Consider the following 23805-nt stretch of genomic DNA (forward strand, 5'->3'; position numbering starts at 1 on the left):
AGAAGTGGGGAGAGGGAGCCAATAAGAGAGAATGTTGAAATGCAGGAAAAGAGGCAACCAAAAAGAAGGGAGACATATATACCAGGTATGACTCTCAGGTTTGATGTGGTGGGTGGGGGATTTCTCAGCCCCCTTGAGGCTCCTGAAGCACTGCAACACTTCAGTGTATGCACTAAAAAAAGCAGCAAACCAATCCACAATGTAGCAGTAGAAAAGAGCAAGAGTCCAGTAGCACCTTAAAGACTAACAAAATTTGTGGCAGAATATGAGCTTTCATGAGCAGTGACTCACGAAAGCTCATTGTTGTTGTTCAGTCGCACAGTCGAGTCCGACTCTTCGCGACCCCATGGACGAACTCTCGCCAGGCCTTCCGGTCTTCCGCCGTCCTCTGAAGTTGGCTCAACTTCATGTTCGTTGCATCGATGACACTGTCTAACCATCTCATCCTTTGCCGTCCCCGTCTTCTTTGACCTTCAATCTTTCCCAGCATCAGGGTCTTTTCCAGTGAGTGCTCCCTTCTCATTTGGTGGCCAAAGTATTTGAGCTTCAGTTTCATTATCTGGCCTTCCAGGGAACAGTCAGGGTTGATTTCTTTGAGGATTGACTGATTTGTGCTTCTTGCAGTCCAAGGGACTCTCAAGAGTCTCCTCCAGCACCATAGTTCAAAAGCATCTATTCTTCGGCGCTCGGCCTTCCTTATAGTCCAGCTCTCGCAGCCATACATGACTACTGGGAATACCATTGCTTTGACCATGCGGACTTTTGTTGGCAGGGTGATGTCTCTACTTTTTATCATGCTGTTTAGGTTCGCCATCGCTTTCCTCCCAAGGAGCAGGCGTCTTTTAATTTCATTGCTGCAGTCACAGTCTGCGGTGATCTGGGATCCCAGGAACGTGAAGTCTGTCACTACTTCCACGACTTCCCCTTCTATTTGCCAAGGAGTGATGGGGCCGGATGCCATGATCTTAGTTTTTTTGATGTTGAGCTTCAAGCCCACTTTTGCGCTCTCCTCTTTTACTCTGAACAAGAGGCTCTTTAGATCCTCTTCACTTTCAGCCATTAGAGTGGTATCATCTGCATATCTGAGGTTGTTGATCTTTTCCCCAGCAATCTTAATTCCCGCTTGTGATTCATCCAGGCCAGCATTTCGCATGATGTACTCTGCATATATATTAAATAAGCAAGGTGACAATATACATCCTTGTCGTACTCCTTTTCCTATGCTGAACCAATCAGTTGTTCCATATCCGGTTCTAACTGTTGCTTCTTGGCCCTTATACAGGTTTCTCAAGAGACATGTGAGGTGGTCTGGTACTCCCATCTCTTTAAGGACCTGCCATAGTTTGTTGTGATCCACACAGTCAAAGGCTTTAGCATAGTCAATGAAGCAGAAGTAGATATTTTTCTGGTACTCTCTTGCTTTCTCCATAATCCAGTGAATGTTGGCAATTTGATCTCTAGTTCCTCTACCTCTTCGGAACCCAGCTTGTACTTCTGGTAGTTCTCTATCCACGTACTGTTGAAGCCTAGCTTGTAGGATCTTGAGCATGACCTTGCTAGCGTGTGATATGAGTGCAATTGTGCGATAGTTTGAACATTCCTTGGCATTGCCCTTCTTTGGGATTGGAATGTATACTGATCTTTTCCAATCCCGTGGCCACTGTTGCGTTTTCCAAATTTGCTGGCAAATGGAGCTCATACCTAGCCACAAATGTTATTAGTCTTTAAGGTGCTACTGGACTCTTGCTCTTTTCTACTGCTACAGATGGACTAATGTGGCTACCCATTTTGATCAGTCCACAATATAAATGTGAACAGATGGAACACTGACAGGGAAAAACAAAGAAAATGAGTAAGTGTGTAATGATCACGCCGATAGCACTATAATTGGAACTGCAACAACACCAATGAAAACCCAGAAGGCGGCTGCAGTCTGGAAGACACTAGAGTCTCATTCTGGGGGGAATCATTCATTAGATGTGAGATATGAAAGCTATTTATTGGATGTGAGATATGAAAGCTACAGTGCAGGGATTGTCATCTTTGCTAAATCCTGTTCTTTGCTTCCTTTTGTACAGGAAGAATTTTAGTATCAAATAGCTGTTCAAAGAAATATGATTAACATAAATAATGAGGTTACACCATGAGATTTATTGGTTAAACTATATCTTTCAGAGTCCTTATTCTGTAAGATTGGTGGTTATTTTGTATGTTATAAAATTCTGGCACAGACCTAATGTATCACACTCAGCTGGCACAGTGCTAATGCAACAAACTGGAAGTTAGAGATGAGATCCTAGGACCCAGGAACAGGCTGTGGCACACTACTTAGAGGAAGGATGAAAGGAGAGCAGGAATATTAGGCCTTTGGCTCTGGAATTTGAGTTACTGCTATGTACTTGTGCTTTACTTTTTTGTGGCCCCTTCACTGTTGCTGCTATGAAAACCTTCATTCTCCAGCAGGTAAAGTGTTTCCCCCGATTCCAATTCTTTCCAGGTCCTTTGTATTCTCCTTCACAGGGCACGAGGCTGCAGGATAGCACTTGTTTTCTTATTTACTTGTTTACTTCTAATTTAACAATGTCAGAAATAATTTTATTCCTAGATTAAAGGTATCCCTTTTTATATTTGATTGAAATTTTACTGTACTTTTCTACCCCTTCCCTTTCAACATTATCTTTCCTACCAGAGAGGCTGTAAATAGAGTCCTTGAGCTGGGCAGAAGTTGGCTTCAGGGAACATGATGGTCCCCTTTCTTAGTTTGTATATGAAGACTAAGGTCTTTGCCACTTCTCTACTTTCCTGCCTCATAATCCCAGTTCCTTCTGATTAATCTTGTCTTTCAAAGTACCATATGAACTTGCAATTGTGCTATAGTTACTCCAGTCTGGTTTATGTCTGCTTCATTTTGAATTGTTTGATGGTGAAATGGGGCTGCTATCAGACTATTTGACTCTATTTAGTAAAGTAGTTTAGAGATATACTTCATTCTTTAACTGGGATCATGAGTCAGTATCTCACAGGCATGAAATATAGGGAATTTTCCTTGGATTTATCCAGAAATGTTGCCGTTGCTGTTCCTTGGATCAACATTACAGCTGTGTTGTTTCATATTGGAAACTTATTGGCATGCCTCAGTATATATATTCTTTAATCTTTATTGTACAGTATTACTCTTTTTCCCATTTAGGCTTTATTTTCTCATGTATGAAAGGATTTGCCAGATGTTTGTGGTGCTTTCCTATAAGCATTTGCACTGACTTCACTTGTTCATAGATTTTAACCCCACCCCCCCAATTAGGAGGTATTGTGGTTCATAAGATATTTGTCCTTCCCCCAAATATATTCCTATGCATCCAAAATATGACTTCATTTTGAAAAATCTTCCTTACATTGTCTTCTGGTTAGAAATTCTGAGGTGGACTCTGTTACTTTTTAATAAAAAGATTCCAAATTGTGCTGTGATTGTTCTCAGATATTTTGAGGGTTTTGATCTATGCACAGCGGAAACTCTGTTGAAATGCAAGCTTTAAATCTGGGAAACTTGAGCAATTAATCCTTTCTTTGGTTGTTACCTTCTTTTTTGTGCTGCAGGAAGCAGAATTTTCATTACTGTCTAAATGACATTCTGCTAGTTTTAAGTGTAAATCATTCATAGGTATCCTGTTTGGGAAGCCATCATTGCTGCACAGAGAAGCTCTGAAATTGAGAATGTGAGAGAAATACCAGATTGGCAAGTCATTGAACAGAAGTGTTGGCACTCTACAGTTGGCACTTGCTAAATATTTTACTTTGGAATATTGTATAAAACAAGAATAAATAGCAAAGCAGCAGATGAGTCTGTATGAGATCTTAAGTTATTAGTGATCTTCTCCTACATTTTGTTTTGAATTATTCTTGTTATGTATACTTCAGTGAACTGTCATGCAATCTATTGATAGAAAGAAAACTGGATTAGTAAAGTGCCTTCTTCCTGTGGCTGTTCATACATCTCCCTTCCCTTCACCTTGGGAACGTTGTACTATTCTCCTCATTTTTTCCTCTCGTTTTTTGAACTTTTTGTTTTGTCTCTTGCCCGTCCGGTTTTAGTTCCTGAAACTAAAGAAGTGGTGATCCACAAGTACAAGACGCCAATGGTGAGTCATCTGCACTACTTCTAGTTATTTTCAAAGGTTTGTTGTTCTCCTGGTTTATCACCCTGTGACATCTGAACATTTAGACTCCTGTCCATCTTGCATTTTGCTAATTTCCCAAAAGATCTGATCATTTATGCTTTTATTCCATCAGAAGGTTGTGTGTAGGTATACTTATAATTAGGTGCAATAGAAAGAGAATATAAGACTGAAAGAGTATACAAGACTTTACAGAAGCATAAGTTTTCATGGGCTAGAATTCCCAAAGACCGGATGCTTCAGTAAACCTTATGGTCTTTAAGGTGCCATAAGGCTGTTTCTTTCTCTCATTCTCTTACTTTTGTCTGCAACAGACTGATATGGCTACCCCATAAAAATGGGCTTTTGATATTTGTGTTGGCCTCCAAAAGGAGGAATATTGGGACTAGTGCCGAAAGAAGTATCAACAGTCCTGATGGTTTAAATTTGATTTGATTTATTTATACTATAAAAATTGATATATTTGATCCTTCAAGTCCCTAGCAAATAATGTATCTAGAAAATTGAACTCTTAATCTGTCATAGCATGGAACCACTTGTAATTATATGTTATTTTTAATCTAATTTTTCAGCAATTGAAAGGATTTAGGCTATAAACTCTTAAAACTGGGAATATTTAGCTCCTGAACATACTTGCATTGTTTTAGAATTAATAATCCCACGTATGGATGGCCATGAGAATGCTCTCTAGTTAAACAGAATGTTATTTAACCAATTTGGATCAGGCACAAAATATAACTTTAATAATAATTTTTAAATGTGTTTATTTTAAAATATATATTTGGACAAACATGCAAAAAAATTTAGGGGTGTGACAAATATTAATTTTAGTGGTAATGTTTGGGTTAGTATTTAGAATGTTATCAACAGTAAGAAAGAGATCTTCTACCTGTCATTTTGAAAGTATATATAACTAATGAATCTGTAGCTGAAATTTAATTCCCCACTCCCACCCTAAACTAGTGATTAGACACAGAATTGTGTAATAAAATGTCTTGTTTTGGGGCTTTTGGGGACCATATAGGGAGATCAGATACCAGACATGATGAGTTAAGACTCTTATGTTACTAGCGCCTACATTCTGTTCATTTAAATCATCTACTTGGGTTGGAGACAGATGTAATATAAATAAGATTGTCAACAGGGCCTTTAGTTATATATTCTCAGATTTGCAATTTGATAGATGTGCACATAAGCAAATGAAATACTGGTTCAGCTGTTAGCCTTGTCCCTCCTATTGTGCTTCATGCAAGATTCCTGTTTTCTCAGTTCCTCCCCCTCATGACAGATGTATGTTTATTCTTTTAAACATTTATCCATTGCTAATTACAAACATAGTTGCAAAACTACTCTAGGCAGTGCAGCAGAGATATGGTGACTGAATGACCCATCCATATCTGGTTTTTATTGCCAGTGTGCAGAGCTGCTATTTCTAGATCTTGACCTGAAGAAGAAAGGTAACCTCCAGATTGTTACATCTGTCTTCACCCTCAATTTATTCAACTCTGAAGCTGTATGTGTTCCTTATCCTTACAGCTCATGGCGATGGATGTGTCACCCACACTAAGACAGTATATTACATCCACCAGAGCATTTTTTATTTCCTTGAGAAGTAAAGGATATCTAATGAAAGGTCAACAGTAAATCTAAAATTTAGTTGTCTGGACTCTCATTATCTCCTTTTCTAATACCCTCTAGGCTCATGAGATCTGCTACTCCGTATTGTGTCTCTTCTCTTATGTGGCTGCAGTTCGTGGAAAAGAGGCAGAAAGCAAAAGTAAACCACCTCGTCCGGTGTCCAGCTGATCCTCATCACTGGGAAATACAGTGGCGTGTAATACTTCCCATTCTGTTCATGTTACTGGAGCTCACATAACCATCTCTAATGAAAACTTGCTTTATTTATTAATCTGCAAGTTCCCTTAGAAGAATCAGATTTAACTGTTCCATCCCGTACTGAGACTGCCCTTCCATAGCATTTTGGAGTGGTCAGCATCCCTTCTAGAAGAGAATATGCTCTGCTCATGCCAATCCTTTGAAATTTGCTTCTTCAACCAGCTCATGTGAGGTTCCACTTTTTTATTTTCATGGGTACCATTGTAACATATTTCTTGAGTCTTGGCTTTCAGGTTTTCTGTTATGAGTACAATGGAAATGGCTCAGAGCATTGCCCGAGTTATATTTGTTGCTGTTATTTAATGCTTTTGTTTAAGTCCTCCTTTTTTTCTTCCTTTGTACCTGTCCTGACATGGAAGTCTCACTACATGGCCCTTTTTGTCCTTCAATTCCTTCCATCTGTTCTTTGAGCATCAAAGAAAATACATATGCCTATTTAATCACTGCATTTTCAGAGGAATGGCTAGGAATCATGGAGCAGGAAGTATTAGGAGATACTTTAAAAACTGGCATGCATGTATTGTACATATTCTTTTAAGTGGGCGAATAATATTTTGCTAACATTCCAGTTCATTAGCATATGCTCATAGTGGTAGCTAGAACTCTTCATGGTATAGCATTGTGAGGAAAGACCAAAAAAAAAAAAAAAGCGATAAAAAACCAATATTGTGCTATTGGTTAAATCATATTGGCATACTCATATAAGGTCCAGTTGTCTGAAGTGCACTCTGTAGTACGATGTCAGAAATACATCAGGCTGTGAAAACTGTTTTAAGGATGCAGACGTTTGAGTCAATAGCACTTATCCTTGTTCCAAGTCTCCTTTTAGCCACTGCTTCTGTCAAACTGTACAGGTATATCAAAGAATTTTGCAAAAACCATGCTACTGTGCAATGAAACCTCCCTTCCAGGTAAAGTACCCACTTGACCCTTTATGTTTTAGTTGGCTGAAAAATTAATGTTCAAAATGTGTTTTATTTTTCATGGACTTTCCTGGACTCTAATGTTAAAAAAGCATCAGGGTACATAAAGGGAAAGGATCCATGGTATGTAATAAATTGTAAAACATTTAACAGATATCAGGGTATGATATAAACTGAAATAAATGCTTGGCAACTGCCTTCAGAAAGTACTGGGCCCATTTTCCATGCAGCTTGGTCTGTGTGGCTAGTCAATGGACTGTACTAAGCATGAGTGGGGAGATGTAAATATTTCAGTACCACATCTATTTATAGAAAAGTGTACAGTTGTCTGAATGTGAAAATAAACTACCATTAAACCATCATTGAGTCTTGTGGTTTGAACTCTAATAGTGGTGCTTGCTGGACAGATTTAATTTGAAGTAATGCTAAAAACACATTAAGCCATATATAAAATTAATTTAGAAAACAATTCCATGGTTAATATGAACAGCTATGAAACAGGTTTTTGCATGATTAATGTTGTGCTAATAGCACAAAGACAAAAAGCAGAGACAAAATATAAGAATATTTTAAAGTGCACAAAAAATTCCAAATTCATGCTTTACTATTAGGATGACAGGTGACTGAAAATACAGAAGTACACCAAAGACAATATTTCCATTGATACAGGTAAAAATGGCCCAATTATAACATATTCAGAAGAGATCACTTATAGCAGATTGTTTGTTTTCCTCTATATATTAGTTTTTATGAAACTGGGTTCTCTTATTACTTCAGTATTGAAAGCCTTATAGAAATTAACAAGACCCATGTCATTGGCCCAGTGAGTAGCAGATCATGACCATTTTGGCTCTCAATAAAACTCTGGTTTCCATTTGAGGCAATATGTTATGCCAAGGATAAGTAGAAAAATTATTCTCTTATCCCTTTTTTTTTTTTAAGAAAATGTTTATGCTGCCTCTCCAGTTATCTGCCCAAGGTGGCTTACAAAATAAAGCAATAAAAACAAAACATTAAAAGTATTGATTAAAATCCAGCACTAACATAAAAAACATAATCCATAAAAACAGCCCACTGACAAAACAAATTTCCAAAAGAGCTACCCCTTAACTAAAAGCCTGGCTGAACAAAAATGTTTTCGACTGATGCCTAAAAGAAAGAAATATAGGCACCAAGTGAGCCTCAAGGGAGAGGGCATAACATAAGCAAGGTGCCACTACCGCCATATGAGGCTAGATGGTGGCTATTTTAGAATGACCCTTCTTAGTTGTAGCATTGAAATGTTGGAACTCATTCCCCAGGGAGATTAATTTTCAGCAGGTGAAGACCTTTTTCATTTGGTTTGGTGATCACTCACTGTTATTAGCCCTCCTCTCTGTTTGTGTTTGTGGTGTATATTTTTTGTGCTTATGTTTTTTTTAATTCTTTTAAATATTTTTGTGTATTGTAAATTGTTTTTAATGTCTGAAATGTTTAAATGTTTGCCACCGTGGTGACCCTAAATTGGGTGAAAAGGCAGCATAGAAATGTTCCAAATAAATTTAAAAAGCCCTCTCCCTGCTTGCTGCCAGCTTCTCCTGGGATTACTGGGGCACAGAGGGCAGGGATTCTGAGGCAGGTCTTAACTGGCAGGTTGGACAGTATTGGAGGAGGCCATCCTTCAAGCCATGGCTTCAAGCCATTTAGGGTTTTATGGGTAGGAACCAGCACCAGTGCCTGGAAACTTGAAGAAGCTGTGTCCAAAGATCTTCTGTGATTCCTTCAAATGAAACCATGCTGTTCTTCAAGCGTGGAGTTAACAGAGTGTGTATATATACAATGATCACAAGCACATTCTTCAGAGGCTGTCTTGGTTGTGTATACATGGCTGTTCTTCAGGTACTTCTCCATGAGGTGGTTAAACCATCATTTACCATGGCAGTTGGCATTCAATGTTTTGTTTACCATCATTTTCTCAGGACAATAAAATGGTCTTGAATGGCAGGGCATCGCTGAAATGAGGGACAGTAAACTTGCAATCCTTTTTCTTGTTTATAGGATACTATATTGATAAACATTCCTTTCTCAAAGTACCACCATGGACAGACTTTTAAAATGCTTCTAAATTGCTCTGAGATTGGGAAGCTTCATCAAATGTACATCCATTCCACCATAGTTAGTAATGTTTCTGGAGGCTTGTAGCATTTCTAGGGTATAGTTAATATGATATACTGCAAGATTATTTTGGCTGAAGACTAAAAACATGAAGGTGTGCTATGTGGACAGCAGTAGCTCTACAATACTATCTGTCACCATCTACATAGCTATCATCAGGGGTCTTGTTGTAGAAAAAGAGCTGCCGGAGCTCATTAGCATAACTCATTAGCATAACTCATTAGCATAACTTATTTGCATATGCCACGCCCCCTGACATCACCGGAAGTGACAGAAGGCCACACCCCCTGACATCACCGGAAGTGTGTCAGAAGGCCCGGCTACTTACCCTCCTGCTTCATCCTCATTCCCAAACGGAATGAGGATCGAAGCAGAGGGCAGGGTAAAGAAGGGGCGGGGCTTCACCACGTGACCGCCCCGCCCCCTAGAGGTTCTCTTCCGGAGCTCCGGACCTGCAATACTATCCCCGACTAGAGCCCTGGCTATCATTTTTATAAAGACTGCTGGAATTCATCCAAATGTAATTGCTCCCATCGCCCAACTGAGTACTAGGGATGATAATTATCCTATAGCTCTCTGAAGAGGTTTATATGGAGGATGTCACACTGAATTTTATTTATTTATTGTATTTCTAGCTCTCCCTCCCCTGCACAGCAGGGCTCAGGGCAGATTACAGCAATGATTATGAACAATCATTATGCAGTAATTAAAACCATTAAAAACATAGGACAATTAATTAAACATTACAAGATGGCGATCAATACAATTCATAAAATCCCTGCATTAACTATCTGTATAGATGTTCAATAGGATTTAAAACCTGAACAAGTGTGCTAGTCACAACCCAGCAAATAAATAGTGCTAGGAAATGCAGGGGAGGCTGATGCCATTAGATACCCTCTGCCTCAACCATAGGCCTGATGGAACATCTCCATTTTGTAAGACCTGTGGAACTGTAACAGGTTCTGCAGGGCCCTGATCTCACTTGGGAGAGTGTTCCACCAGGCTGGCTCCGTTGAGGCGAAGCCCTTTTGGGCAGGGACCACCAGCCGATTGTTGGTCTGCGGAGCATAAGGCTCTTTGAGGGGCATACTGGGAGAGATAGTCCTGCCAATATGTGGGTCCCAGACTGCTCAAGGCTTTAAACGTTAACACTATAATCTTGAACTTGATCCAGTGTTCAATTAGAAGCCAACACAGCTGACAAGAGTACTGGTTGTATGTGTGCTCTTTGGGGTGTCCCGATGAGGACACACACGTCCCACATTTTGCACGAACTGCAGTTTCGGGGTCAGTTTTAAGGGCAGCCCTGTGTAGAGCAAGTTACAATAACCCAATAGTCTGTAGTCAGCTGCCTGTCCTGTGTGTGTTTGTAAGCTGCCATCAAGTCTCAGGCAATTTATGCCAACCCCTCATTGGGTTTTCAAGGGAAGAAGTGAGCAGAGGTGATTTGCCATTACCTGCCTCTGAGTTAACAACCCTGGATATTCTTGGTAGCCTCCCATCAGGGCCGACCCTGCTTAGTTTCTAATGAGATCAAGCTAGCCTGGGGCCCTTTCTGCACTCTCCTTTTAATCCATGTTCACTGTGGTGTCCTCCAAGCAATTCTGCACTAAAACTGAATTCAACCTTCTTTTTAATCCAGTTTTTTCCCCATTCTGCACTAAAATCGAGTTCAACCTTTTTTTATTCCGGTCCGTCCCCCCCGTCCCCCAATTCTGCATTACATCACCTCCCTTCAGTGGTCAGCCTGGTTTCAGCCTGCTGTTGCCCCGGGTTATTCGGATGCTGTTTTGCCATGGACTTAAATTGAGAAAATCCGGAGTGGCAGGCAAATGTGGAAAGGACCTGGGACACCCAGGTCAGGGCACTTGCTCTAGATTTTGGTGCTTTGGGCTGCATGACTTCTGGGATACTGGTGCTTCTGGTGGGAAGCCAGATGACATTAATACTGAACTATATACTGGACCTGCAAATCCTGCAGTGATGATTTTTTCTTTCCCATTCTCTTTTGTAAAGCAAACTACCACAACTTATGGAAAGGTGGGATATGACTTTTTAATCACAGTAGATAAACTGTATTCTTAAAGGATATGGATGTATTCTAACTATATTGATTTGAATCTCAGACTTTTCATCTTTTCATCAGCTCATCTTTTACTGATCATGGATTAGTTTTCTTCTTGGACGCTAGTCGCCTCTATTAGATCTCTTTCCTCCCCTCTGCAGTACAGTATTTTTATCTAAGGTTTGTTGGATGTTTGCTGGTTGGTTATCTGAAATGATCCAGTTATTTTAGGACCATGAGTACTGACATCCTCTTTGCTTATCATTTACATACTCTACACACAGATAGCTCTCCACCTTTCACCAGTTCATGCCATTTTAGGACACAGTGCTTATGACAAACTCTGCATACTTTGTACAAGTGAGGACCTGTTACTTGATTACTTCGTTGGCCAGAAATAGATGCCTGCGCTTGGTGTGGCACTTAAAAGAGATCAGTAAAGCTATTTCCAGAATTATTCAGGTTGCCCTCTTAAAATACTGAAGACAATAATCTTGTAACCATATTGATGTTGCCCAACAAAAATCACGCAACGAATGAGCTCATGCCTTTTTATTAGGACCAACTTGTATTCAGAATAGGTTCTGTGAGTTTTAGATGGGGCTGAATGTTGGTTGTTTGATAAAAGCTTTAAGGCAGAGCATAGAAGGTTCTGTTCCTTGACTTGGTGTTAAGTCTGGCTTATTTTTATACATAGACTTTCCCCCATTTAGTATTAAAATTGCAAAGTTTTTCTTTCTTTTTCTATGTAAGCCTACATATTTACTCACAAGCAGATTACCTGAATTCAGATAGGGTGTGGCTTGCTGTTTTGGGGCTTTTCCGCATGCTCTGTTTACTCCTGATTTTCTTGACAATCAATCCACAAGCACTGGAATTGGTTTGGGCATGGTTCTTACACATACCTGCCCAACCCTCTGCATTTTCACAGCTGTGGAGTCAGTTTCCCCATATGTGCCTTAAATAATCACAATTTTCAAAGGTGGATGTTGTCGTTAATAGGTGGTGTCAAAGCGCCCCCCTTTTATTTCTTGCACATGCTTATATCGATATATTGATATAATGGCTGCATTTTTAGGCACAAATATATTGCTAGATTTATATAGCATTGTTAATAATAGGTTTATCATGTTCTCTGAATTCCCAGCTTTCATTTAAACAAAAAAGTCAGTCTCTATGCCCTTTCCTCCTGAAGATAAAGGAAGAAAGCGTATCTCCACAAGGGAAGGGACTAGAGACTTTTTTGTTTTGATGAAAGCTAGGAATTCAGAGAACCTACTAAACCTATCATTACAAAGTATTTTAGTGCCTTTAAAATATATATATATGACCACTCTTCAGGCTGGAGGAAAGCAGCGGGGGTAATTTGGTGTCAGTGACACTGCAATCATTGAAAAATGGGCTGGAGGTCGGTGGGGTTGGCAGGACAAAGAAAACTGACAGAAACATGACACTGTGAAGCCAGTGTAATTTCAAATGAGGAAGGGAGAATTACTTTTATGTAATTCAAACAGAGTGGATACTCTATTTGTGCTTGATTTGGTGTGGCACGAAATTGCTTGGCTTGTTTGAGTGCTGTACCTGGACTTCCAAAAACACTGCAGCCCCTTGAAAGCCTGAGTCAGGGCTGTGTGTGTTCAGTACTTTCAGTCATCCTTTGGGGAAGGCAGGACAGAACTATTCCAACCACCTGCCCCCCCCTTTCCCCTAATGGAGGTGGGTTCTCTGGTTCCATTTTTAAGCTAAATATCACTTTCTCCCTGAACTTTAGCCTGTTGTACCTCTCTAGCTTCTCCCAATTCCTACAGTAAGAGCAACAGCTGCATGGGTGCTTGCTTTTTGTTTGGTAGCAAGTTACATTAGAGTAACCATCATTTTCCCAGAAAAGCTTCAAAAAGGCATCTTCGTGGATATATATATATATTTATTTAAATATATAAATGTGTAATTTAGGAGCAACGGGTAATAATATAACAGTGTTTGGGAAATTAAATAGCCTTTTTTCTTAATGTGGAACTCCTTTGTTCTTTTCTGTGTGCGTTTGTTAGAAAAACAAAGGTTGCTCAAAATTTGATACTTCTATAGAATCAGTCATTTTTTGTTTTAAAAGTAACCAAATCAGAAGAAACAGCTGGATGTTAATAAAAACAGCCTTAGTCATAACAACCTGTGTGACGAAGAAAACCAGAAACTCTCAGATTCCCGCTCCCAGTGGATTGAACCTTACATCTGTTGAATGAGAAGTCAAAATTGACTTGCTTCCTCTTAGTTCTGATATTTTGATGCTGTATGAATGTGTCTCCAAAAGGAACGTATCAGAAGGAACCTATCACTTCAGACCGGTGACTTCTTCTAGGCATGCAATCATGAATGCTGAAGCACATGTGTACAAATCAGTGTGTAGTTAGGGACCCTCCATTGGGAATAATGAAGAAGCCTGGGCAAATGAGAGATCCATATGCACAAGTGGCTTTGTTGAGCAGGGTGTCAACAGTTTTCTGATCAAACAGAGGAAATAATTTTGATTTGCAAGATTTCCTTGATCTTATCTTGCACCACCATAGTTTCTTCTTTGTGCACACTTATTTTTAAATGCTTGTAAAGGCTAGCAAATAATTAAATCAACTAAGGTTATCATTTAGACACTTTCTACAATCAGAACATCACCTGAAAGACAAACAGAAGATTGAACGTGTTAAGCAAATATGCCAAATTTTTCAGTCACTGTATGTAGCAAATATTTAATTTCTGTATAATTAAGCTTACATTTTAATTTAGCTAATGCCAGTGTGCTAGCCTAGAGTAATTCACAGATGGGCTAAACTGCTTCCTCTTTACTTGAGAGCCCCCTCCCCCATTCTAGCATAGTTGCCTTTCCAAGGAGGAGGAGGAATAATCCTACTTACGAATGGTGAAGCCGGAGTTTCCCCTGCCTCCAGAAGCCAGTTAGCAGATGTTTTGTAAACAGCTAAAAAGGCTTCCTCCATTCAGGAGGTATCTCCCCCTGCAACAGCCTCTAAGATGTTCTTGTGATATCCATCTGTATCCGTGCCATCTCACTGAATTATCTATCTCTTATTTCTAGAGAACTATTCTCTTTCTTACCTAGACTTGCAACCATTGGATCGGGATTCTATTGTGGAACTGCAGGAAACAAAAGCAATACCAAAGAGAGTGCATTGATAAAAATGTAATACAAGTTGTGCTGTAGCTGCACAGAACAAGAACGTGTTGAGAAATGGACTAATTTATGGTTTTATATCTGCTTACACACGCAACACATGGACTGTGCACACACCTGTATACCATAGGCCTAGAGGAAGCTGTTTGCATCATTCACTGTGAGAGATTTCACATAGGGAACATTTGTCTGCATTTCATGTTAATGTAGCTTGCACACATTCAGCTCAAAGCCTTATGGGAAGGAGAGGCACATGTTAGCCATTGTGGGCAGAGGCAACAACCAAGAAGAAGAAATTCCCCCATCGCTGAGGAGACTAGATGTCACGCAGAACATGGACCTGATCTGCATCTGAATTCCGTTTCCTGTTGATGGTGCCTTGTCTGCCTGGTAAAGCCAAGATTCATCTGCACATCAAGGAGGGCACAGGAAGCCGAGACTTTACACCTGGCCAGATGGTGTTCCATGAGATAGAGTGTAGAGTTTCAAATATTGCCCCACCCATAGAATACCTGCCTCTTTCTACATGCACCAATGAGGGAGGTCATGAGATGGACTTGTAAGTAGGTGGGATTACGGTTTGGCAAGGTGCCACCCACCTGGAGATTCAACTATAAAAGTAAAGACCAAACTTTAGGTCTTTGCTAGCCACATCCCTTCTCCATGTCCTCTGTCTTCTTTACTACCCCTAAGGTCCATCTTTCTATCAAACAATCCCTTTGTCTACTTTAAGATCTCTTGGACTGCAGCCAAAAAGGTCCATACTTTGCTGGCTGGTTCTAGCAAGTGTGATTTAGTTAATACCCCTAGGTATTACTTTCTTCCCCTATCTTACGTTGCATCAGACAAGACTTCAGGAACAGGCAAGTATAAACCGATACCTACCTACCTCCAAGTAAATGAGAAACTATCTTGATATTTTTCTGTAACTCTAAAGGAAACTTGATTGTATGCGAATGAGACACTGATTTTGTGTGTATGTGATTTTGATATTGCTCAGTAAAAAGACAATTTGTTTTGGAAAAACACCAGTCTTGTCTCCATCACTGGTACTCTCTGGAGCTGGCAGGACCTCCGTAAACTTTGGCAAGGACTCACGTTAAATTTAGTTAGCCATCTGCTGTAAATAAAGCGATTGGCGTAACAAACGTGCGATATGTGTGGTCACCATTTTGTGTGAATGCAGCAACAGATGATTTTCCCATCCACTTATACCTTTGCTATATATGAACAGTTCCCCAGATTTTTGAGATAATGTATCTACAAGTACTAAAGCTGTATGCACACTGAAAGTGTGCACACATAAGTGCCAAAATTAACCATCTGAAAAGAACTGCAAGAAAACGTTTTTTAAACTCTGGAAAATTTACTGATTTTTCTTCTAACTAAAGTTGTCTAAGGAGATTTCTGGAATAAGTTATTGGACAGACTTAAAGGAAATGGAGGTTTACAACTCCACTGAGGAGTCCATTGTGCTTATGATGCATTTATACCATACATTTTTATTCACAGAGATGAAGAAACACAAGGCATTGGTTGACCCCAAAATATCTGCTTGGCCAACCCGGTTGGTTATTTATCCTTCTTTACAAGGAGCCCACTTAAGCTGAAGGGATGCTTTGTTTAGTTTTAGAGTTTTGAGATATATGCGATCCTCCTCCTTACCTCTGACATCCAGTCGGCACTCTATTTCTGCTTCTCCACATTCATTCACAGCTTTGCAGGTGTAAAGGCCTGCATCAAAGGGGCTGGGCTTTCGGATTTCCAGGGTGAGTACTCCATGTTTACTGAACATGCGATATTTGGCATCTCCAGAAAGATCCATTTTATTTTTGAACCAGAAGATTTTTGGCTGAGTAAATAAAAGCATAAAACACCAAAAGAAAGGTTATGAAGGATCGTGGATATCTCAAATCTCTAAAACTAATTCTTCAAGACTTAGTGTTTGTAGATACTTTAATTCCAAAGGAAGAGAGAGATTTTCAAAAATTATACTGAACCCTTTAAGGATAAAAGGCTTTAATTTTTAAGGACCTTATTAACTAAATGCTCAGAAAAGTCTTCGTTCCATGGAATACTTTGTGAAGTTCAGGGTTTTTTTAACCATTTAAAGATGGGGTATGAATGAAGCCAATTAATTAAATAAAAAGTTAATTGTGACAGGAAGCATACTTGGATATGTTACTCAATCCTTAAAGCAGAAGAGAAACAGACCTGTACTTATCCAAACACCGTCCCTTTCTGTGTCCTTTCCCAGTATTCCCAAAGGCCTATAGGACTTTCTCGCAGGAATTTCTATCCATATGCTGTATTATATCCTACCCATGTGTTTTCCTGCCTTTTCTTGGTCTTCTCTCCAACCAAGCCATGCAAGGTGTCAACCTCTTCCACATCTTGGTAGCATCCCATAATGCTCAAGCCAGATTCCTGTCTATTGTTGGATGACTCAGTGTTCTAACTGTGAAATCCAGTTTATGCAATGTATTATACTGTTTCTATTTTATTATTGTTTCTGTCATCCAGTTTTATTGCAGTGTTCATTGTATGTAGTATAGGGGGGGTTGCATTGTTTTTATAACTTTGTAATCTGCCTCATGTCTCAGTAAGAATGGAGGACAAAAAATGAAGTAAATAATATTTGGGGCTAAGATGGCTGACATGAGGATATATCATCCATTCTGTTTCTAAGGCGAGATCTCACCACCCACTTCCCAGCCTGTGAAAACATTTCCACTCCATTGCGTCAATAAAAATGTAATTTATGATATAATTTATATTGCATATAGTTTAATACTGACTTCAGTGAGCTTAGGCTGGAATAACTGCATAGAACTGCACTGCTTATTACCCAGAAGAAATTGTCCCCCCCTCTCCCAGCTGGTATGGATTTTTCACCCCTCTTACATAGTACACATTCAGAAAGTAGATGTAATGTATACCTTTGGGCTTCCTCTTACTGCACAGCTGAGTGTAGCATTGTATCCAGCAATCACCGAGCGGTCTGGTAGCGGGTGAGTGAATTTGGGTGCTTCAGAGAAGTCATGCTCTTTGTAGCTAGGGTGCTTATACTCTGTGCCTGTAGTTCAAAACGGGATAGGAATAACTAGTAAGAAGTACACTTAGTCTTGTCCAGCTAAGCATGATTTAAAACAACTTTTGAAATTACCTGATCAAATGTCCTGAAATATTAAGAACTGGTATAACAGTAACATTGACACACCTCACAGATTTTTAAAAGATGGCCCTGTTTTCTGCATGTGCACCCAGTAAAAAACACTTCTGATCCACTTTAATTATTTTGTTTTCTCTGACACATCAATGAGGCAGTTCTTTGATGTCTTTGTGAGTTTACTGGGCCTTTCTTCAGAACACTGTTACTTTGGTAATATGGGGAAAATCGGTACCTTGGCTCCTCTAGTCATTGATTGCCCTTTATTTAGTGAAGATAACCCCATTGTTAGAGAAGAATTTATGAGCAAGGATTTAATAATATTCAGATTCTTATCCCGCGATGATCATTGCTCATAAATATCTGACATAAAATTTTTCAACTGATTTTTAAAGAATAGTTTTAGGGATCAACAATAATTTACCTGTTTTTTTAATGTAGGCAGAATTTTTGGTGGTCGCAGCATTTTCACTCAGTCCACATAGATTCTCACTGAAGATGCGGAAATAGTATTCATTTCCCATGATCAAGTCTGATACAACACAATTTGTGCGTCGATAGTGATCAAACACAGTATACCATTCCTGAAATTAAAGAATTCATTGTCAGAAAAGATGCATGTCTTTCCAAGTGTCATCCCTAATGATATGTCTAGTCTGAATTTCTGAAATAGTATGCAGAATGCCAAAGCAGGTTACTTGAGAGAATTGAGAGAAGCATATGCAATGCTGTGGGTGATAAAGTGACTAGTTGATGTTCCACAATCGGTTGGATTGAAACAACTCATGAAAGATACTCTTATCACATTCCACTTCTCACTGCACACTTTGGGGATTGTTGAATAATATGCCATGTGCTATCAAGGGATGAACAAGTGGGAAGGAGGTTATTCTTGCCATCTCCCTTCTTGGTGCAGTCCTGGGTGGCTTATTGTTTTCAGGGTTCCTGGCCCTCAGCAGGGGGACAGGGTTCAGGGGCTGCTAGGGAAAAAAGAAAGGTGATGGGGGGAAAAGTCTCACTCTAGTTATGAATGGCTTAGATCCATCCCAATAACCAGCATCTTTAGGACAGCTATCTTTATGACTTGGTAATGATTATATTCAGATATGAGAGTACAGTAGTTTCTGTTTTGTGGTTGTAAAATACATCTATTTACTTCAGTAATAATTCAGTCATAGATGCTGCTGTCCTACATGGCAAGCAATGTTCCCTCTAAGCTCCAGTGTTGTGAGCAGAAATTCTACCTTGTGAGCAAAAAAGCTAGTAGCATTAGTAGTTGTGAGCAAGTCTACATTTGACTATCACGTAAAATCATTTTTAGAAGATTACTTCCATAACCTTGTAAAAATCTCAGAATAAATTATTTTAAATTATATTTTAAGAATAATTTAAACATTATAAGAGAAAACAGAATCAAGTCAAATTCAAATTCAGAAACCTTTAATGGCATATTAGATACAAACAGGGTCTAAGATAAATAAAATCAGATAAAAAGTACAATCTAAAAGGATAATTACAGTAATATCAAGAAAACAGTGCCTAAAAGCAAAATCAAACAATTATTAATTGGCTTTACCTAAAAGAGGATAACCCTTGTGCAATACTATAGCCAATTACTCAGCCACTAATTCTGTCAGTCGAGAGGATTTATCAGCAAGTAAATACTGGGTGATTCTTTCTGGAGAACCGGAAAGGTTAGAAGTAACAGGATCAAGATATTGCTTGGTCCTTTCATCGGAACATGACTACTACAATTATAAGGAACCAGCTGTATGCTATTTCCCGAAATCAGTACTCCAGAGAACAGGCCTATCCACCCCAGTCTACTATATTGGTAGTTGTTGTTCAGTTGCACAGTCGAGTCCGACTCGTCATGACCCCATGGACCACATCACGCCAGGCCCTCCTGTCTTCCGTCGTGCTCTGGAGTTTGCTTAATATTGGTAGACCTGGCCTCAAATATCACCTTGTGCTGAGCCTTAGAATACATATCAGCACTGGGGGGGGGGGACTCTTGCAATCTACTTTGGGGTGTGTGTTTTTTAGTGAAATATGACAAATTTACAGGTCAAATATAACAGAGGTGTCACAATCACTATTAGAAACCTGCCTTACCTAACAAACAGGAAGTTGCTTAAATGTTATCAACCTGCCAAAACTACTTATTTATTCAAATATTTATATCCCACTTTTCCCTGTGACTCAAGGCAGCTTACAAATCATACTGAAAAGCATAACGGGTGTGCAAAAATATATATCATTTTTCCTAGCTCCATTGTCGCCTATGGGGACCATTAGAGTCAACAGGCTGCATAGACTATAATGGAGAAACGATCTGGGAGGATCTGGGGCGGCTGTTTTTTAGGTAGAGGCACCATATTTGAAGCATGGCTGCCAGTGCCTCTTCTCAAACCCCCCCCCCCCCACTTTTCAAGATTGCACTGGAGGTTGGATTCTATGGGCCCAAGAAGGAGGTGCCCTCATCCTCCATTGGAAACAATGGGGAAATCTGAGCAGCTCTCAACCCCTGAGCTGCTTGTTAAAATTTTGTGCACCAGCACCCACTAGCGCAGCTTAGAGGGAACTGTGATGGCAAGATGAAGCTTTTGTTTCTAAAATGGAATTAACCTATACAGCTTCATAGATAAATATTTCAGGTGACTACAAACCTCCCATAAATTGTGACATGGGCGGGGGCTTCATTCATTTGAACATTATTTTTTTTTAGGTAATGGGTATTACCCAAAGCAGTATAGCACCAGTCCTACCTACCTTAGGGTGGTGAGTTCATAGACCAAGCTGTGACCCTTACCATTGTTTTTTTATCTGCCTTCTGGACTGTGTACCCAGTGATCTGGGCATTGCCATCATCCTGGGGTGCTTTCCATTCCAGTGCAACATTAAAGCCCCAGATGTCCACAATCTTCACATTCTGAGGTGGGCCAGGCTTGTCTGCATAAATACCATAGAAATTTAGAGGTTGCATACAAATCTAGAGGTAAAGATCTACCTTTAACACAGGGAAGGAACAGATTTCTGTTTCTGTTCTGCTTCTAATTGAATTTTTTTAAGCCTTCCAAAACAAATCAGTTAAGAATAAATTTTAGCTTCTTTGTTATTCACCACTGATCATTCAAAGGCAATGAACTTTTCCTTTCCCCTCAAAGTGTTATTTCATAGTTGAACTCTGCAGAATTGCTGTGCCATTCAAAGTTTAAGGAATGCTTAAGTGCTTTAATAGCAGCAACAAAGAATGTGTCCCTGTGGCAAGATATGCCACTATAATCCACATGCTGAAATTCCACAACTTGGCTCCCCCAAGAACAAGAACAGTAGTACCACATTCAACCAGGGTATAGGAGCAAAACCACTGTAAAGCAGATGTCCTCAGCTGACTTCTGCTACACAGAAGGAGAGAATGATTAATGGCACTGAAGGTTGTTGAGAAGTCTCATAGCTCTGCCTACTTTACAGCAGTCCTCAAAAAGGGGTGAGGACATTCAGAGCTCTCACTGGAAATATCAGGGCATGAACCCTTCACAGAAAGAATGGATATGAACTAGCTGAGTAAAAGGTTCAGCTGGGTAGTCATAGCACTGGATGGCGTTAACAGCAGGAACAATTCTGCCTTTATCTACATTTAGGGGATTGGATTTTGTTGTTTGTTGTTTGTTTTGTTTTTTGCTTAGGAGGCTCCTGTGCATTAGACTATCTGTGCAAAATGAATTCAGACTGATGTAAAATTTCCAAGGCCTGAAAAAGTTGAGGACTGCCAGTTTCTACTTTCTAACAACAGCAAAACAAAAATCAGCTGTCTTAGTCTTAGATCAGGAACTGAGCCACCTTGTGGACCCTGGAAGTTCTCACTCTCTGATTTAATATCGATCCATTGATCTGCTGCATCTAATAATATGGCCCAAAATCTGTAGGGGAAAGCCAGAATTGCCAATGTTATCATTATGACTTAGGGACTGTTTCCAATTTTCTCTGTAATTCTACATCACACATACATTTTTTATAGTGTGACTTGGCAGCATAATCAACTGTTAATGAGAGGGTAGAGGGTTTTCTACCCTCTCACTTGGAAAGTTATACAGTTAATTCTCTAAATATGTGTTTCTCCCCCAAAAGGACATCAGCATCCTTAATCCTTCTGTAAGTAAACACTTATCAAGAAAGGTGACCTAAGGGCTTTTCCGCATGCTCCACTTACTATTTCTTGGGAGCTGGTCCTTCTGGACTTTCTGAACCTTCTGGACCTAGCATTACAGCAGTATATTGATATTTTAGTGACATTTTCAAATAAAAGAAGTGAAAAATGAAACTACTCATCTTCAGGTTGGGGAGAGGAAAGGGAGCAGTTTGACGATGAAAACAGTCCAGTCATCAAAAAGTGGGCTGGAGGTGTGTGGGAGTGGGTGAGACAAAACCTAACAGAAACATTATCCATGAGGAAAAAGGGGACTCAGAATCAGCTTGCAGGAAAATATCAGGGTTAAAGTGGTCTCAAAAGAAACAGAAAAAAACTGACCGATTTCCCACAAACAGCTGCACTGCCCTCGCTCTTCCCTTCCCCCAATTTGTACATGGAGACTCGGACTACAACATGCTAACTAGACGCATTTATTGTACTTCACAACAAGAGAACACACACGGCCCGGCAAGGGCCAACTATATACACTCCACCCGGGCACACCCACAGTTCCATTGGGGGGTTTGAATTTCCCTCCAAGGTCCTATTGGAGGACTCAGGGTGGACTAGGATCCTTGGTCCCTATTGTGTTTGGAACCAAGCTAAGGACTGACGCCGCAGACCCCTGGTGGCGGTTCCCGGACATAACAGTCAATTTCCCAACACCTTGCTGTGCGGCCGCATTTTGACCCACAGCATCCCCCGATTTCCCCCACATCTTCTCAATCTCAAAAAACAAGGATCTAGAAGATGCGGGGGGAATTGGGAGATGCTGCGGGTCAAAATGTGGCCACACAGCAAGTAGTGGGAAATTGACTAATACAATCGGGTGAAAGGGAAGAGTGAGGGCGGTGCAGCTGCTTGCAGGAAATTGGTCTCAGAGAAAAAACAAACAAAAAAATCAAAGTGGAAACTAAAGGCACAAAAATGCATGCAGAAGTCGGGATAAACCGAAGTCATATGGGGGCGGAATGACAAAAAAAGAAAAGTGGAAGAGCTCTTGGTTGGACTCCTCAAATGATCAATAATTAACTACTACTGGGAAAGTTAGGCTATTCCATTCTTTTCAAGTGGAGGAAAGTAATACATGTTCCCAAGGTATAGTCGGAAAGGACATGATGCATCAATCTAGCTGAAGCTAAGCATCTAGATCAAAGTCTGGGTAGGAAACATCCCAGGAACAGTATGCATATTGCCTTGAGTTCCATGGTGGAAGAAAGGTAAGAGATAAATCCTGCGTGTGGAGCTGCCCTCTCCAATGAAGTGCATGGGGATGCTCTTGGAAGCACTTGAAGCATGCACCTCATTCTTGCACATGTAACAAATTATTGTATTGGGGTAACTGTTTAAAAGAGTAGTTCCTATGAAACTCCAGTACTTTCTTACCCATAATCTGCATGGTGATAGCAACCTTATCACTCATATTTTCAATCTGCACCTCTACTTCATATATTCCAGAATGGTAACGCTCAGCCTTTCGGATAAACAGGATTGTATCTGTGGTACTATTCCGAACTGCCACCTCCTTGGAGTCTAATGGCTGGCCATCTTTTGTCCAGATAACTTTAGGTCTGGGTTTGCCCTGCAAAAGACAAATGGCCAGTTAGTAATTCTATTTTTAAAGTAGTTGGCCTTTTTATTCCCACTCCTTCCCAGTTTTGAGATGAGCAGATATGAATGCATAACTAGAAGGCCTGAGCAGAGGCAGAACTCTAGGAGACCCTTCTATTTTTTAAAAGGACATGCTAGTGTATGCATGTGTGTGTACGTGATGTGGCTCAGGAACATACAACAAGAGGGCTGCATAACCTGAAAAATGATTTTAAAAAGCAAAAAGCAAAGGATTCCTGAAATGAATTATTCCTGCAGTGGAAGGAAGTGCCATAAAATTTCTAAATAATGTTTAAAATGAATAAATATAGGTGTGGTGGTTTGTATGCATTGTCCTCCTCCAACAAGACCAATCTCCAGTTAAAACTGGCTAATGCATTTTTATCTGGTGCAGATGCACATCTGGGCCCCTTCGGAGTAGCAGGAAGCTATTCCTGCT

At 39.9% G+C, this 23805-nt stretch overlaps 2 protein-coding genes across 3 annotated transcripts in view; one reads left to right on the plus strand and one right to left on the minus strand.

Annotated features, from left to right (window-relative positions):
- MADD (MAP kinase activating death domain) overlaps window positions 1-7346 on the plus strand; it is a 95001-nt gene extending 87655 nt beyond the window's left edge. For both annotated transcript variants that reach the window (XM_015426408.1, XM_015426407.1), the window contains 2 exons: window positions 4090-4136; window positions 5871-7346. In XM_015426408.1, the coding sequence (XP_015281894.1) occupies window positions 4090-4136; window positions 5871-5978 (155 nt within the window). In that variant the 3' untranslated portion in view covers window positions 5979-7346. The remainder of the gene's footprint in view (window positions 1-4089; window positions 4137-5870) is intronic.
- A 6977-nt stretch (window positions 7347-14323) lies between these two features.
- Window positions 14324-23805, minus strand: part of MYBPC3 (myosin binding protein C, cardiac) — a 102267-nt gene continuing 92785 nt past the window's right edge. The window contains 6 exon segments of the mRNA XM_015426398.1: window positions 14324-14357; window positions 16060-16246; window positions 17334-17470; window positions 17988-18147; window positions 20376-20515; window positions 23142-23337. Of these exon segments, the coding sequence (XP_015281884.1) occupies window positions 14347-14357; window positions 16060-16246; window positions 17334-17470; window positions 17988-18147; window positions 20376-20515; window positions 23142-23337 (831 nt within the window). The 3' untranslated portion in view covers window positions 14324-14346.

This window comes from Gekko japonicus, unplaced genomic scaffold (assembly GCF_001447785.1).
Source record: "Gekko japonicus isolate JY-2015 unplaced genomic scaffold, Gekko_japonicus_V1.1 scaffold835, whole genome shotgun sequence".
Taxonomy (NCBI): domain Eukaryota; kingdom Metazoa; phylum Chordata; class Lepidosauria; order Squamata; family Gekkonidae; genus Gekko; species Gekko japonicus.